This window comes from Pseudophryne corroboree, chromosome 2, assembly GCF_028390025.1.
Source record: "Pseudophryne corroboree isolate aPseCor3 chromosome 2, aPseCor3.hap2, whole genome shotgun sequence".
Taxonomy (NCBI): Eukaryota; Metazoa; Chordata; class Amphibia; order Anura; family Myobatrachidae; genus Pseudophryne; species Pseudophryne corroboree.
Window position 1 is genome coordinate 281,749,434 of NC_086445.1, and position 13,462 is coordinate 281,762,895.

At 49.9% G+C, this 13,462-nt stretch overlaps 2 protein-coding genes across 6 annotated transcripts in view; one reads left to right on the top strand and one right to left on the bottom strand.

Moving 5' to 3' along the window:
• AKAP11 (A-kinase anchoring protein 11) overlaps positions 1-6,076 on the bottom strand; it is a 246,602-nt gene extending 240,526 nt beyond the window's left edge. For all 5 annotated transcript variants that reach the window (XR_010214542.1, XR_010214538.1, XM_063952864.1 and 2 more), the window contains exon 1: positions 5,565-6,076. The gene's annotated coding sequence lies outside the window, so the exon portion shown is untranslated. The remainder of the gene's footprint in view (positions 1-5,564) is intronic.
• The window catches only part of LOC135016457 (uncharacterized), a 50,771-nt gene continuing 42,943 nt past the window's right edge, over positions 5,635-13,462 (top strand). Inside the window, exon 1 of the mRNA XM_063952865.1 lies at positions 5,635-5,778. Within this exon, the coding sequence (XP_063808935.1) occupies positions 5,635-5,778 (144 nt within the window). The remainder of the gene's footprint in view (positions 5,779-13,462) is intronic.

Below are 13,462 nucleotides of genomic sequence, written 5' to 3' on the forward strand. Positions count from 1 at the left end.
TGACCTCATCCGGAATGCCTTTCTCTGCTAGGATCCGGCGTTCAACCGCCATGCCGTCAAACGCAGCCGCGGTAAGTCTTGGAACAGACAGGGCCCCTGTTGTAACAAGTCCTGTCTTAGAGGCAGAGGCCACGGGTCCTCTGTGAGCATTTCTTGCAGATCTGGATACCAAGTCCTTCTTGGCCAATCCGGAACAATGAGTATTGTTCTCACTCCTCTTTTTCTTACGATTCTCAGCACCTTGGGTATGAGAGGAAGAGTAGGAAATACATAGACCGACTGGAACACCCACGGCGTCACCAGTGCGTCCACAGCTATCGCCTGAGGGTCTCTTGACCTGGCGCAATACCTCTGTAGCTTTTTGTTGAGGCGGGATGCCATCATGTCCACCTGTGGCAGTTCCCACCGACTCGCAATCTGCATGAAGACTTCTTGATGAAGTCCCCACTCTCCCGGGTGGAGATCGTGCCTGCTGAGGAAGTCTGCTTCCCAGTTGTCCATTCCCGGGATGAACACTGCTGACAGTGCGCTTACGTGATTCTCCGCCCAGCGAAGAATTCTGGTGGCTTCCACCATCGCCACCCTGCTCCTTGTGCCACCTTGTCGGTTTATATGAGCCACAGCGGTGATGTTGTCTGACTGAATCAGAACCGGTTGGTCGCGAAGCAGGGTCTCCGCTTGACGTAGGGCGATGTATATGGCCCTTAGTTCCAGGATGTTGATGTGAAGGCAAGTCTCCTGACTTGACCACAGACCTTGGAAATTTCTTCCCTGTGTGACTGCCCCCCACCCTCGGAGGCTTGCATCCGTGGTCACCAGGACCCAGTCCTGAATGCCGAATCTGCGGTCCTCGAGAAGGTGAGCACTTGCAGCCACCACAGGAGAGACACCCTGGCCCTGGGGGATAGGGTGATTAACCGATGTGATCCGGACCATTTGTCCAGTAAGTCCCATTGAAAGGTCCTCGCATGGAACCTGCCGAAGGGAATGGCCTCGTATGATGCCACCATCTTTCCCAGGACTCGAGTGCAGTGATGCACCGACACCTGTTTTGGTTTTAATAGGTTTCTGACCAGTGTCATGAGTTCCTGAGCCTTCTCCATCGGGAGATAAACCCTTTTCTGGTCTGTGTCCAGAATCATGCCCAGGAAAGGCAGACGAGTCGTAGGAATCAACTGCGACTTTGGAATATTTAGAATCCAGCCGTGTTGCCGTAACACTTCCAGAGAACGTGCTACGCTGATCAGCAACTGCTCTCTTGACCTCGCTTTTATGAGGAGATAGTCCAAGTATGGGATAATTGTGACCCCTTGCTTCCGCAGAAGTACCATCATTTCCGCCATTACCTTGGTAAATATTCTCGGTGCTGTGGAGAGACCAAACGGCAACGTCTGAAATTGGTAATGACAATCCTGTACCACAAATCTGAGGTACGCCTGATGAGGTGGATAAATGGGGACATGAAGGTATGCATCATTTATGTCCAGAGACACCATAAAATTCCCCCCCTTCCAGGCTTGCGATGACCGCTCTCAGCGATTCCATCTTGAACTTGAACCTTTTCAGGTATATGTTCAGGGATTTTAAATTCAATTTGGGTCTGACCGAACCGTCTGGTTTCGGGACTACAAACATGGTCGAATAATAACCCCTTCCTTGTTGAAGGAGGGGAACCTTGACCACCACCTGTTGAAGATACAATTTGTGAATTGCAGTTAACACTATTTCCCTCTTGTGGGGGGAAGCTGGCAGGGCCGACTTGAGGTATCGGTGAGGGGGCATCTCTTCGAATTCCAGCTTGTATCCCTGAGACACAATATCTATTGCCCAGGGATCCAACTGGGAGTGAACCCACTTGTGGATGAAATTTCGGAAACGCGCCCCCACCGGGCCTAGCTCCGCCTGTTGAGCCCCAGCGTCATGCGGTGGATTTTGTGGAAGCCGGGGAGGACTTCTGTTCCTGGGAACTAGCTGTGTTGTGCAGCTTCTTTCCTCTGCCCCTGACCCTGGCAAGAAAGGACGCACCTCGGACTTTCTTGCTTTTCTGTGATCGAAAGGACTGCATTTGGTAATATGGTGCTTTCTTAGGCTGTGAGGAAACATATGGCAAAAAATTTGACTTTCCAGCAGTAGCTGTGGAGACCAGGTCCGAGAGACCCTCCCCAAACAATTCCTCACCCTTGTAAGGTAAAACCTCCATGTGCCTTTTTGAGTCGGCATCACCTGTCCATTGCCGAGTCCACAGGACCCTTCTGACAGAAACCGACATAGCATTTATTCTAGAACCCAGTAGACTAATGTCTCTTTGAGCATCTCTCATATAAAGGACAGCGTCTTTTATATGCCCCAGGGTCATTAATATAGTATCCTTGTCTAAGGTATCAAGTTCCTCAGACAGGGTGTCCGTCCATGCTGCTACAGCACTACACACCCAGGCCGACGCGATCGCTGGCCTCAGTAAGGTACCTGAATGTGTATAAATGGACTTCAGGGTACCCTCTTGCTTTCTATCCGCAGCATCTTTGAGGGTAGCCGTATCCTGTGACAGCAGGGCTACCCTCTTGGATAAGCGTGTTAAAGCTTTGTCCACCCTAGGGGAGGATTCCCAGCGTAACCTGTCCGTTGGCGGGAAGAGATATGCCATAAGAATCCGTTTGGAAATCTGCAGTTTTTTATCTGGAGATTCCCAAGCCTTTTCACATAACTCATTTAGCTCGTGTGAAGGGGGAAAGGTCACCATCTGCCTCTTTTCCCCATACATATGAACCCTCGTCAGGGACTGGGGTTTCCTCTGTGATGTGCAACACATCCTTAATTGCTATAATCATATAACGGATGGATTTAGCCAATTTTGGCTGTAACTTTGCATCATCGTAATCGACACTGGAATCAGAATCCATGTCGGTATCTGTGTCAACAATTTGGGATAGTGGGCGCTTCTGAGACCCTGACGGCCTCTGCGACATAGGATCAGGCACGGGCTGAGACCCTGACTGTCCTGAGGCTTCAGCTTTTTCCAACCTTTTATGCAAGGAATTAACATTATCATTTAAAACCTTCCACATAACCATCCAATCAGGTGTCGGCGGTGTCGGCGCCGTCGGCGGAGACACCACATTCATTTGCTCCCGCTCTGTTTCCACATAGCCTTCCTCGTCAAACATGTCGACACAAGCGTACCGACACACCACACACACAGGGAATGCTCTTTTTGAAGACAGTTCCCCCACAAGGCCCTTTGGAGAGACAGAGAGAGAGTATGCCAGCACACACCCCAGCGCTATAAACCCAGGAATAACACAGTAACTTAATGTTAACCCAGTAGCTGCTGTTTTATATTGATTTTTGCACCTAATTATGTGCCCCCCCTCTCTTTTTACCCTCTTCTACCGTGTATATGCAGGGGAGAGCCTGGGGAGCTTCCTCTCAGCGGAGCTGTGGAGAAAAAATGGCGCTGGTGAGTGCTGAGGAAGAAGCCCTGCCCCCTCAGCGGTGGGCTTCTGTCCCGCTTAAATGTACAATTCTTGGCGGGGGCTCATACATATATACAGTGCCCAACTGTATATATGCTAAACTTTTGCCAAAGAGGTCCCAATTGCTGCCCAGGGCCCCCCCCCCCCCCCTGCGCCCTGCACCCTTACAGTGACCGGAGTGTGTGAGGTGTGTGGGAGCAATGGCACACAGCTGCAGTGCTGTGCGCTACCTCAGTGAAGACTGGAGTCTTCTGCCGCCGATTTCGAAGTCTTCTTGCTTCTCATGCTCACCCGGCTTCTGTCTTCCGGCTCTGCGAGGGGGATGGAGGCGCGACTCTGGGATCGGACGACGAGGGTGAGATCCTGTGTACGATCCCTCTGGAGCTAATGGTGTCCAGTAGCCTAAGAAGCAGGACCTAGCTTCAGAGAGTAGAGCTGCTTCTCTCCCCTCTGTCCCACGATGCAGGGAGTCTGTTGCCAGCAGAGCTCCCTGAAAATAAAAAACCTAACAAAATACTTTCTTACAGCAAGCTCAGGAGAGCTCACTGAACAGCACCCAGCTCGTCCGGGCACAGATTCAAACTGAGGTCTGGAGGAGGGACATAGAGGGAGGAGCCAGAGCATACCAAAATATAAATTATTTCTTAAAGTGCCCGTGTCTCCTGCGGAGCCCGTCTATTCCCCATGGTCCTTACGGAGTCCCCAGCATCCACTAGGACGTTCGAGAAACATTGTATATATTCTATTACAGGATATATACCACCATCCTTAACTGCTGCACAGTACATGTACATACTGTACATCAGTCACACAAAGGATGCACAGTAAATATTGTACATCAGTCACTGAGGGTGCACAGTACATACACATACTGTACATCAGTCACACACTGGGGTTACACAGTACATACACATACTGTACATCAGTCACACACTTGGTGTGCACGGTACATACACATACTGTACATCAGCCACACACTTGGTGTACACAGTACATACTGTACATCAGGCGCGCACTTGGTGTACACAGTACATACACATACTGTACATCAGTCACACACTTGGTGTGCACAGTACATACACATACTGTACATCAGTCACACACTTGGTGTGCACAGTACATACACATCCTGTACATCAGTCACACAGTACATACACATACTGTACATCAGGCGCGCACTTGTGTGCACAGTACATACACATACTGTACATCAGTCACACACTTGGTGTGCACAGTACATACACATCCTGTACATCAATCACACACTGGGGTTACACAGTACATACACATCCTGTACATCAGTCACACACTGGGGTTACACAGTACATACACATCCTGTACATCAGTCACACACTGGGGTTACACAGTACATCAGTCACACACTTGGTGTGCACAGTACATACACATACTGTACATCAGTCACACACTGGGGTTACACAGTACATACACATACTGTAAATCAGTCGCACACTTGGTGTACACAGTACATACACATACTGTACATCAGTCACACACTGGGGTTACACAGTACATACACATACTGTACATCAGTCACACACTGGGGTTACACAGTACATACAGATACCGTACATCAGTCGCACACTTGGTGTGCACAGTACATACACATACCGTACATCAGTCACACACTTGGTGTGCACAGTACATACACATACCGTACATCAGTCGCACACTTGGTGTGCACAGTACATACACATACTGTACAGCAGTCACACACTTGGTGTGCACAGTACATACACATACTGTACAGCAGTCACACACTTGGTGTGCACAGTACATACACATACTGTACAGCAGTCACACACTTGGTGTGCACAGTACATACACATACTGTACAGCAGTCACACACTTGGTGTGCACAGTACATACACATACTGTACATCAGTCACACACTTGTACATCAGGCGCGCACTTGTGTGCACAGTACATACACATACTGTACATCAGTCACAGAGTGTGCACAGTACATACACATCAGTCACACACAAAGGGTTTACAGGAGACGGGGCACAGGGGATGCTGGCAGGCTGGCTGGCTATAGGGGAGTGCAGGTGGTAGGGGACTCATCATTACCCGGGTATCATCCGGTAAGGGTCAGGCCACCACAACCCCGCCCGTTGCAGTGGAAGCTCGGTGACAGCTGATGACCAGGCGATGCCCGCCTCTCCGGCCTGCTCTTTTCGCCCAGGGCTGGGGCAGCTCAGGTTCTCCGGACACGTACAGGCGGTGGCATCATCAGCTGAGCTCGGGCACCGTGCAGAAGGCTCCACTGCGTAGACAGCGAGAGGTGTGTTGTGGTTCCAGCAGCAGCACTGACGTCCTTAACGTCATCAGCCGGCGCGTAGCCTCTGGCGCGTTGGTTGGCATAGGAGAGAGGACCGAGTGGCTGGCAGCAGTCAAATGATTGTGATTATCTCCTGAGTTACCTAGGGGCGAGTAAATATGTATGACAGGGGTGAAGCAGACGCGGCTCTCCCCGGCCCATGCTGAGTGATGTGTCACTAGACAAGTGACATGTCGGCCTGAGTCAGTGCAGACCTTCAGGGGGGCAGACGTATTAACATACCTCCCAACATGACCCTCTCCAGGAGGGACTCAATGCTCTGCTCCTGGACTTTTCTCTTCATTTATGATTGCTATCACCTGGGCTGAAACACCTTTCTTATCTATTAACCTGTTCAACACAGATGCCGGCAATCATACATTAAGAGAAAAGATGAGAAGCAGAGCATTTTGTCCCTCCTGGAGAGGGTCATGTTGGGAGGTATGTATTAAGCCTGGAGAAGTGATAAAGAAGTAATAAGTGCAAGATGATAATGCACCAGCCAATCATTACAGGTTTAAAGGATTCCAGTTAGGAGCTGATTGGTTGGTGCGTTATCACCTTGCACTTATCACTGCTTTATCACTTATCCAGGCTTAAAGGTCCGTACACACTTAACGATAAAATGAGCGACGTCGCTCATTTTCCCCCTCCTTGAGCGACGTCGCTCATTTTATCGTCAAGTGTGTATGCCGCCAGCGACTACCGATGCGCGGCCCCGCGGGTCGGCAACGATCGTCGCTGTCGGTAGGGCATGCATGAAGGATGTGGACCTTCATGCAGGGCTGGCGGGGGCGTGACGTCACTGAGCGATATGAGCAGTCATATCGCTCAGTGCGTACAGGCGGCCGCCGACCGGCCGGCCCGGGAGGGGGAAACATTAGACGATGTCGCTCACAGAGCGACATCGTCTAATGTGTATGGGCCTTAATACATCTTTCCCCCCCCCCTACTGTCGTTATGCTACTTCTGAGCTGTAGTAAGTGGCTTTCATAGCATTGTCTGTGTACAGTCATAGTATGTAATGAAAAGAGAACATAGTTAACAAATGAGTATTACCAAGATGGGCAGAACACACTCAGACTTGTAGCTCTGAAACAGCAGATGTGCCCTCAAGTTGCCAAGCAAGAGGTAGCGCCAACAGGGTAAAGCAGAGGTTCCCAAACACGGTCCTCAAGGCACCCCAACAGTCCAGGTTTTAGGTATACCCATGGCTCAGCACAGATGGTTAAATCAAATTGACTAAGGTGCTAATTCAGTCACCTGTGGCCAAGCATGGATACATATAAAACCAGGACCGTTGGGGTGCCTTGAGGACCACGTTTGGGAACCTCTGGGCTAAAGCCTTAGGCTGTCCCAGGATGCATTGGGGCCTCCTCTATAACCTCACCTCCAGGCACTGTGAGCTCAGTTTCAGTTGGTGTCTGCAGCAGCAGGTTACTTAACAGGTGGGGTGCACTGGGCAGCAGGGCCGGATTAAGACGTGGGGGTGTCCAGGGCACTTTAGGCAGGGGACCCTCAATGGGAGGGGGGCTGTATATAAGATTGTGCATACCTCCCAACATGACCTATTCCAGGAGGGGCAAAATGCTCTTTACATGGGACTTCTTTCTTAATATATGATTGTAGTCACCTGTGTTGAACTATTTAATTGATGAGAAAGGTGTTTCAACACAGGTGAATGCAATCATAACTTAAGAAGGAAGTCCGGGTAGAGAGCATTTTGTACTTCCTGGAGTGGGTCATGTTGGGATGTATAGATTGTGTATATTAAATTTAGCCCAATGGTGTATATTAGATGTAAACTAATAGTTTAAAAATGGCTGGGTACTGTTTATAGCTCCACCTAATTAAAAGACAACTATTTTATCAAATGTTCTTGTAGTAGAACAAAGACAACTTTAAGAACAACCTTAAAATACACACACAAAAATAAAATCTATAATTTATCTTGTCACATGCAAGAATAGCAGCAGCCTCTGTACTACTTACACATTGGGACAGGACTCCGGATGACTGTGTGTGTTTGTGTCTCTCTCTAGACCCTCATTAGATCACAAATTACATGGTACTCAGATACCAAGGTGTGGAAAAAGCTGTAAGTGACACAAGGATCCCACCCTGTGCCACTTATAACTCTCTCCATCCTCTTATCTCTCCTCTGGTTGGGAAGATCAGTCGATAGTTCATGAAATCTGATACTCCTGTGTCTCTGCCTACACTGCATTCTGTCCTGGCAGTCTGGCTGTCTGGTTCTGTTGCTGCATATGATGGAAAGCTAGTGATGTCAGTGTGTCATGCCCTGGGTGTCCGGGGTACAGTATGCCGTGCATCTCCCCCTTAATCTGGCTATGCTGGGCAGCCTGAAAAAGCTTTTTCTGACAGAAAATTTCTTCAAAACTGGGCTGTCAGCGCTGTATGTCATGGTGACACTTCAGCGCTGCAGCTCCATCGCCTCACAAGCGGCGTTGCATACTCCCACGGCCTGTTCCCCGGTACTTGCGGCAGAGACGCTCCGGCTTTAGGCACACGGTCACAGTCGCTCTCCTGGTTCATGTGGCTGCTACGGGGAGGAGGTAAGAGGGCCCCCCAGGCAGGACCCACCATGAAATCGCGTTCCATACGCGACCTAGGGAGACGGGTCGCGGCGCTGGTGTAGACACTGTCACCGAGCAGGGACCCCACTAGACCACCAGGGCAATAGAGCACAGGTTGGGTGTATCAACGCCCCATTTAATAAGGCTCGCTAGTACCAGGGAGGAAGTCCAGCATAGGGGAGCTGGCGCTTGACTTGTAGCCTCTCCCCGGCCCAGGGCGACATCTACTGCAGATTTTCCCACCCTGGAGCTGCCTCACGCTCTCCCTCACTCCCTGGTTGAGACACTGGGCGCCATCTTATAAGTATAGTTGCTGCTAGTCTCTTGGACTGCAGGGCAAGGTCTCCCTTGTAAAGCCGCCTGTATACAGTGCTGTGACATTACAAACACTTGAGTATTCTACACATCTTTATACAGACATCGTTAGTTAAGAAAAAGTGTACCTATTACAGGATATATTGTACGAGTATTCTGATGTATACCTCCGGTCTAGGACCGTGCTGTGTTTTATATATATATATATATATATATATATATATATATATATATATATATATATATGTACATATGCTAGTCCAGTGCAGATTTATTGTCATAATAACTATCTGCATTGCCTGTGGCTGTGTGTGCCTGTATCTGTTGTGGTTTCACTTTTCAGTGTTTCCCAGATAAACCTATCACTGTATTCTGTACCCTAAGGGACTAGGTGCGTATGCGTCATATATATAGTGCGTCACAGTATTTACATATTACGTGTATTCTACTGTGTACTCAGTCACATAATACCAGATTTATCTGCTGGTGTTGTGTGCTGTGTCTGTAGTCATATACTAACGGATTTATTGGCAGGTATTGTACTCTGTCTGGCTTTATCTTACTAATTCACTCTGTTGCATTTGTGCACAATGTCTAACAAGAAGAGCAGTAAGTCTGTGGACGCTCCTGCATCATGCTGAGCATGCGCCAAAGATTTACCAGAGGGGGAAGGTGTGTATGATGGTCTGTGTACTATGTATCATACGGGTGGTATTCATGTGACCGCCGGTCAGCTGACCGACAGTCACATGACCTCCTCCACCAGCCAGACGGGTCACTGTCCCGATGGTCGGCATGCCGACCAACAGGGACTATTTCCACTCGTGGGTGTCCACGTCACCCATAGAGCGGGAATAGAACCCGTGGCGACCGCAGGTCGCCACCGAGCCCGCAGCGTGGCGAGCGCAGCGAGCCCGCAAGGGGCTTGCTGCACTCGCCCCTCCCCGCCTGGATCCCGGCGTCGGTAAGTTGCCGGGATCCCGGCGTCGGTAAGCTGACCGGCGGTCAGGAGACCTCTGGTCAGCCGTACTACACCCGTATCATACATCTCCCAGTCAGTCCACAGCTCCTATAACCAATAAGGAGCCACACTGGGCTGCATTCACAAACCTTCTGGGTACTCTGGTGGAAAGCCTTACGCCTCTTATGGGACCACCTGTGCCATTACAGCCACAAATTGTTCCTATGGTTAATCCGCCTTGGGCGGAAAATTTGTCTAACCAGTTGCAGCAATTAAATCATTCCTTGGTCAGACAAAAATCTACTCCAGGTCACTCTAGTGTCTCTGGGTCATCTAAGTGGTCTGCTTTCTCCTCACAATCCACATACCTCTCTGATGTTTCCTCTGAAGAGGACGGGGAGCATACTGTCCTGTCAGACACTGAATCAGGTGTTTCTGACAAGGATTCTCCATTGCAAATTGATGACCCTGCCTGCCTGTGGTTGCTATTAAGCAAATCCTACAAATCACTGCTGATGAGGATTCCACTACTGTGGCTAAGAAAACGGACATGTTTAAATGGCAGAAGGTGGTTAAAAATCTATTACCCCATTCTGACCAGTTGGTGGACATCAGGCAGGAGCCCTGGTTTAATCCAGGGAAGAAATTCCCTCTGTCTAAACGGGTATTGGCTCACTATCCTCTCCCTACAGAGTTATGTAACACGTGGGAAAATTCACTGCTGGTGGACTCTTGTCACCCGCCAAGTTGTGTCGTCCACCCTGCCTGTCACCACTGTCACTTCACTGAAGGAACCGACAGATAAGCGCATTGAGGGATGCCTGAAGTCTATTTACTTCCTTACAGGTGCTGTACATAGACCCACTATTGCGGCCTCTTGGGCTGCAAAAGGAATTGAAGCATGGGTTCAGGCGTTAGAGGAAGAGCTGCCCCGAGGATATATCTGACAATGACAGACAACCTGTCTCACATTACCACCACCACCTATTACATTAAGGATGCGTCCTCTGAGGTGGGTGTGTTGGCAGCCAAGGCTTCGACTACGTCTGTTCTGGCTCGCCGTATTCTGTGGTTGAAGTCATGGAAGGGGGACCTAGACTCCAAAAAGTCCTTGGAGTTACTCCCCTGTAAGGGGGACATTTTGTTTGGGGAAGACCTGAATAAAATTGTGTCTGAATTGGCAGCTGCTAAGACTGCCTTTCTCCCAAATACTAATCCTTCTGCACAGAAGGCTAAAGGTACTGCTTTTCGTTCCTTTCGGCCTCAAGGGAAAGCAAAAGGTCAGGCATAGCCAAGACAGTCTCATGCTCCCAAAACCACTAAGCCCAAGGCAAAGCAGTCCTGGGCGGCCCATCAGCCTGCTTCTAAACAAGACAAGCCTTCTGTATGACGGGGCGGGCCTCCCCCTGGGGGACTCCAGGGTGGGAGACCAACTTCTGCAGTTTCCCCAGGTCTGGTTAAAGACCACTTCAGATGCATGGGTACGGGAAGTTGTCTCTCACGGGTACGCAGTCTCCTTCAAGAGACGTCCCCCTCGCCGGTTTTGTAGCACGGTTATCCCTTCGGATCCGTTAAAGGCACAAGCTTTACAAAAGGTTGTGAGTTCTCTCCTGAATACAGGAGTGGTAGTGGCGGTTCGTCTGTCCCAGAGAGGCAGAGGTTACTACTCGACCCTGTTTCTAGTTCCGAAACCCAATGGGTCTTTCCGGCCTATACTCAACCTCAAATCACTGAACAAGTTTGTGAGAGTGTTCAAGTTCCGTATGGAAACACTGCGCTCAATTATATGGAACTCTGACACTATATGCTATCCCTGAATATACAAGATGCGTACCTGCATATACCTATTGCCATGCTGCATCAGCAGTATCTGCAGTTTGCTATTGGCAACCTCCACTATCAATTCCAGGCTCTGCCATTTGGACTGGCTACAGCTCCTTGGATCTTCACCAAGGTCATGGCCGTATTGACAGCCCATCTCCGTCGCCAGGGAGTCAGGATCCTGCCGTATCTGGACGACTTGCTGATTCTGGCAAACTCCCACGATGACCTCCTCAGTCATCTACAACTGACAGTAGGCTTCCTACAAGCCCACGGGTGGCTCATCAATTGGATGAAATCCTCGCTGGTCCCAGCTCAGAGCATGGTGCACCTGGGGGCACTCCTGGACACACACAGTCAACAACTGGCTCTGTCTCCAGAAAAAGTCCTGAGATTTCAAGACAGAATAAGATGCTTCCTTTGTCGCCCCAGTGTGTCGATACACTCAGCGATGCAAGTACTTGGCCTGATGGTGTCAGCATTCAACATGGTAGAGTATGCTCAATTTCATTCTCACCCTCTGCAGAGGTTAATCCTTTCCAAGCGGGATGGCCTACCTCATTGGATCAGATCTCACATGATCACTTTGACTCCAGAGGTTCGCCTGTCGCTGACCTGGTGGCTACAGGACCAGCAATTGAGAAGGGGCTGCCCCTCCTGGATCCCCGACTGGGTCCTGCTGACAACGGATGCCAGTCTGAGGGGATGGGGTGCGGTGTTGGAGCAACACTCTTTTCAGGGTTGCTGGACCAAGGAGGAGTTACTCCTCCCAATAAGTATTTTGAAGTTGCGGGCGGTGTTCAATGCATTAACTCTCGCCCTGCCTCTGGTACAGAACAGGCCAGTTCAAGTACGGTCACACAATGGGGGTCATTCCGAGTTATTCGCCCGTTGACGATTTTTGCAACGGAGCGATTAAGGCAAAAATGCGCATGCGCATGGTACGCAGTGCGCATGCGCTAAGTATTTTAGCACAAAACTTAGTAGATTTACTCACGTCCGATCGAAGAATTTTCATCGTTGAAGTGATTGGAGTGTGAGTGACAGGAAGTGGGTGTTTCTGGGCGGAAACTGACCGTTTTCTGGGAGTGTGCGGAAAAACGCAGGCGTGCCAGGATAAAACGCGTGAGTGTCTGGAGAAACGGGGGAGTGGCTGGCCGAACGCAGGGCGTGTTTGTGACGTCAAACCAGGAACGAAACGGGCTTATCTGATCGCAGTGTAGGAGTAAGTCTCGAGCTACTCAGAAACTGCTAAGAATTTTCTATTCGCAATTCTGCCAATCATTCATTCGCTATTCTGCTAAGCTAAGATACACTCCCAGAGGGCGGCGGCCTAGCGTGTGCAATGCTGCTAAAATCTGCTAGCGAGCGAACAACTCGGAATGAGGGCCAATGTCACTACGGTGGCATACATAAACCATCAAGGCGGCACTCGAAGCCGCATGGCTATGATGGAGTGTCAAAAATCCTTCGTTGGGCGGAACTCCATCTGCCAGCAATATCGGCAGTGTTCATTCCGGGCTTCCTCAGTCGCCAGGACGTGCACACCGGCGAGTGGAGTCTTCATCCAGAAGTCTTTCAACTCCTAGTGGACAAGTGGGGCCTACCAGATGTAGACTTAATGGCGTCTTGACACAATCACAAGGTTCCGGTCTTAGGATCAAGGATCAGGGATCCTCAAGCAGTGTTCGTGGACGTACTGGCAATTCCATGGAAATTTCGGCTGCCATATGTGTTCCCTCTAGGGTTACTCCTGCCCAGGGTCCTGCGGAAGTTCAAACATGAAGGAGGATTTCTACTTCTAGTCGCTCCAGCGTGGCCCAGACGGCATTGGTTCTCAGACCTGCAGGGTTTATCGACAGAGTGTCCTCTTCTACTTCCTCAGCTCCCAGACCTCCTCATACAGGGCCCTTGTCTTTATCTGGACCTGGCCAGGCTGACTTTGATGGCGTGG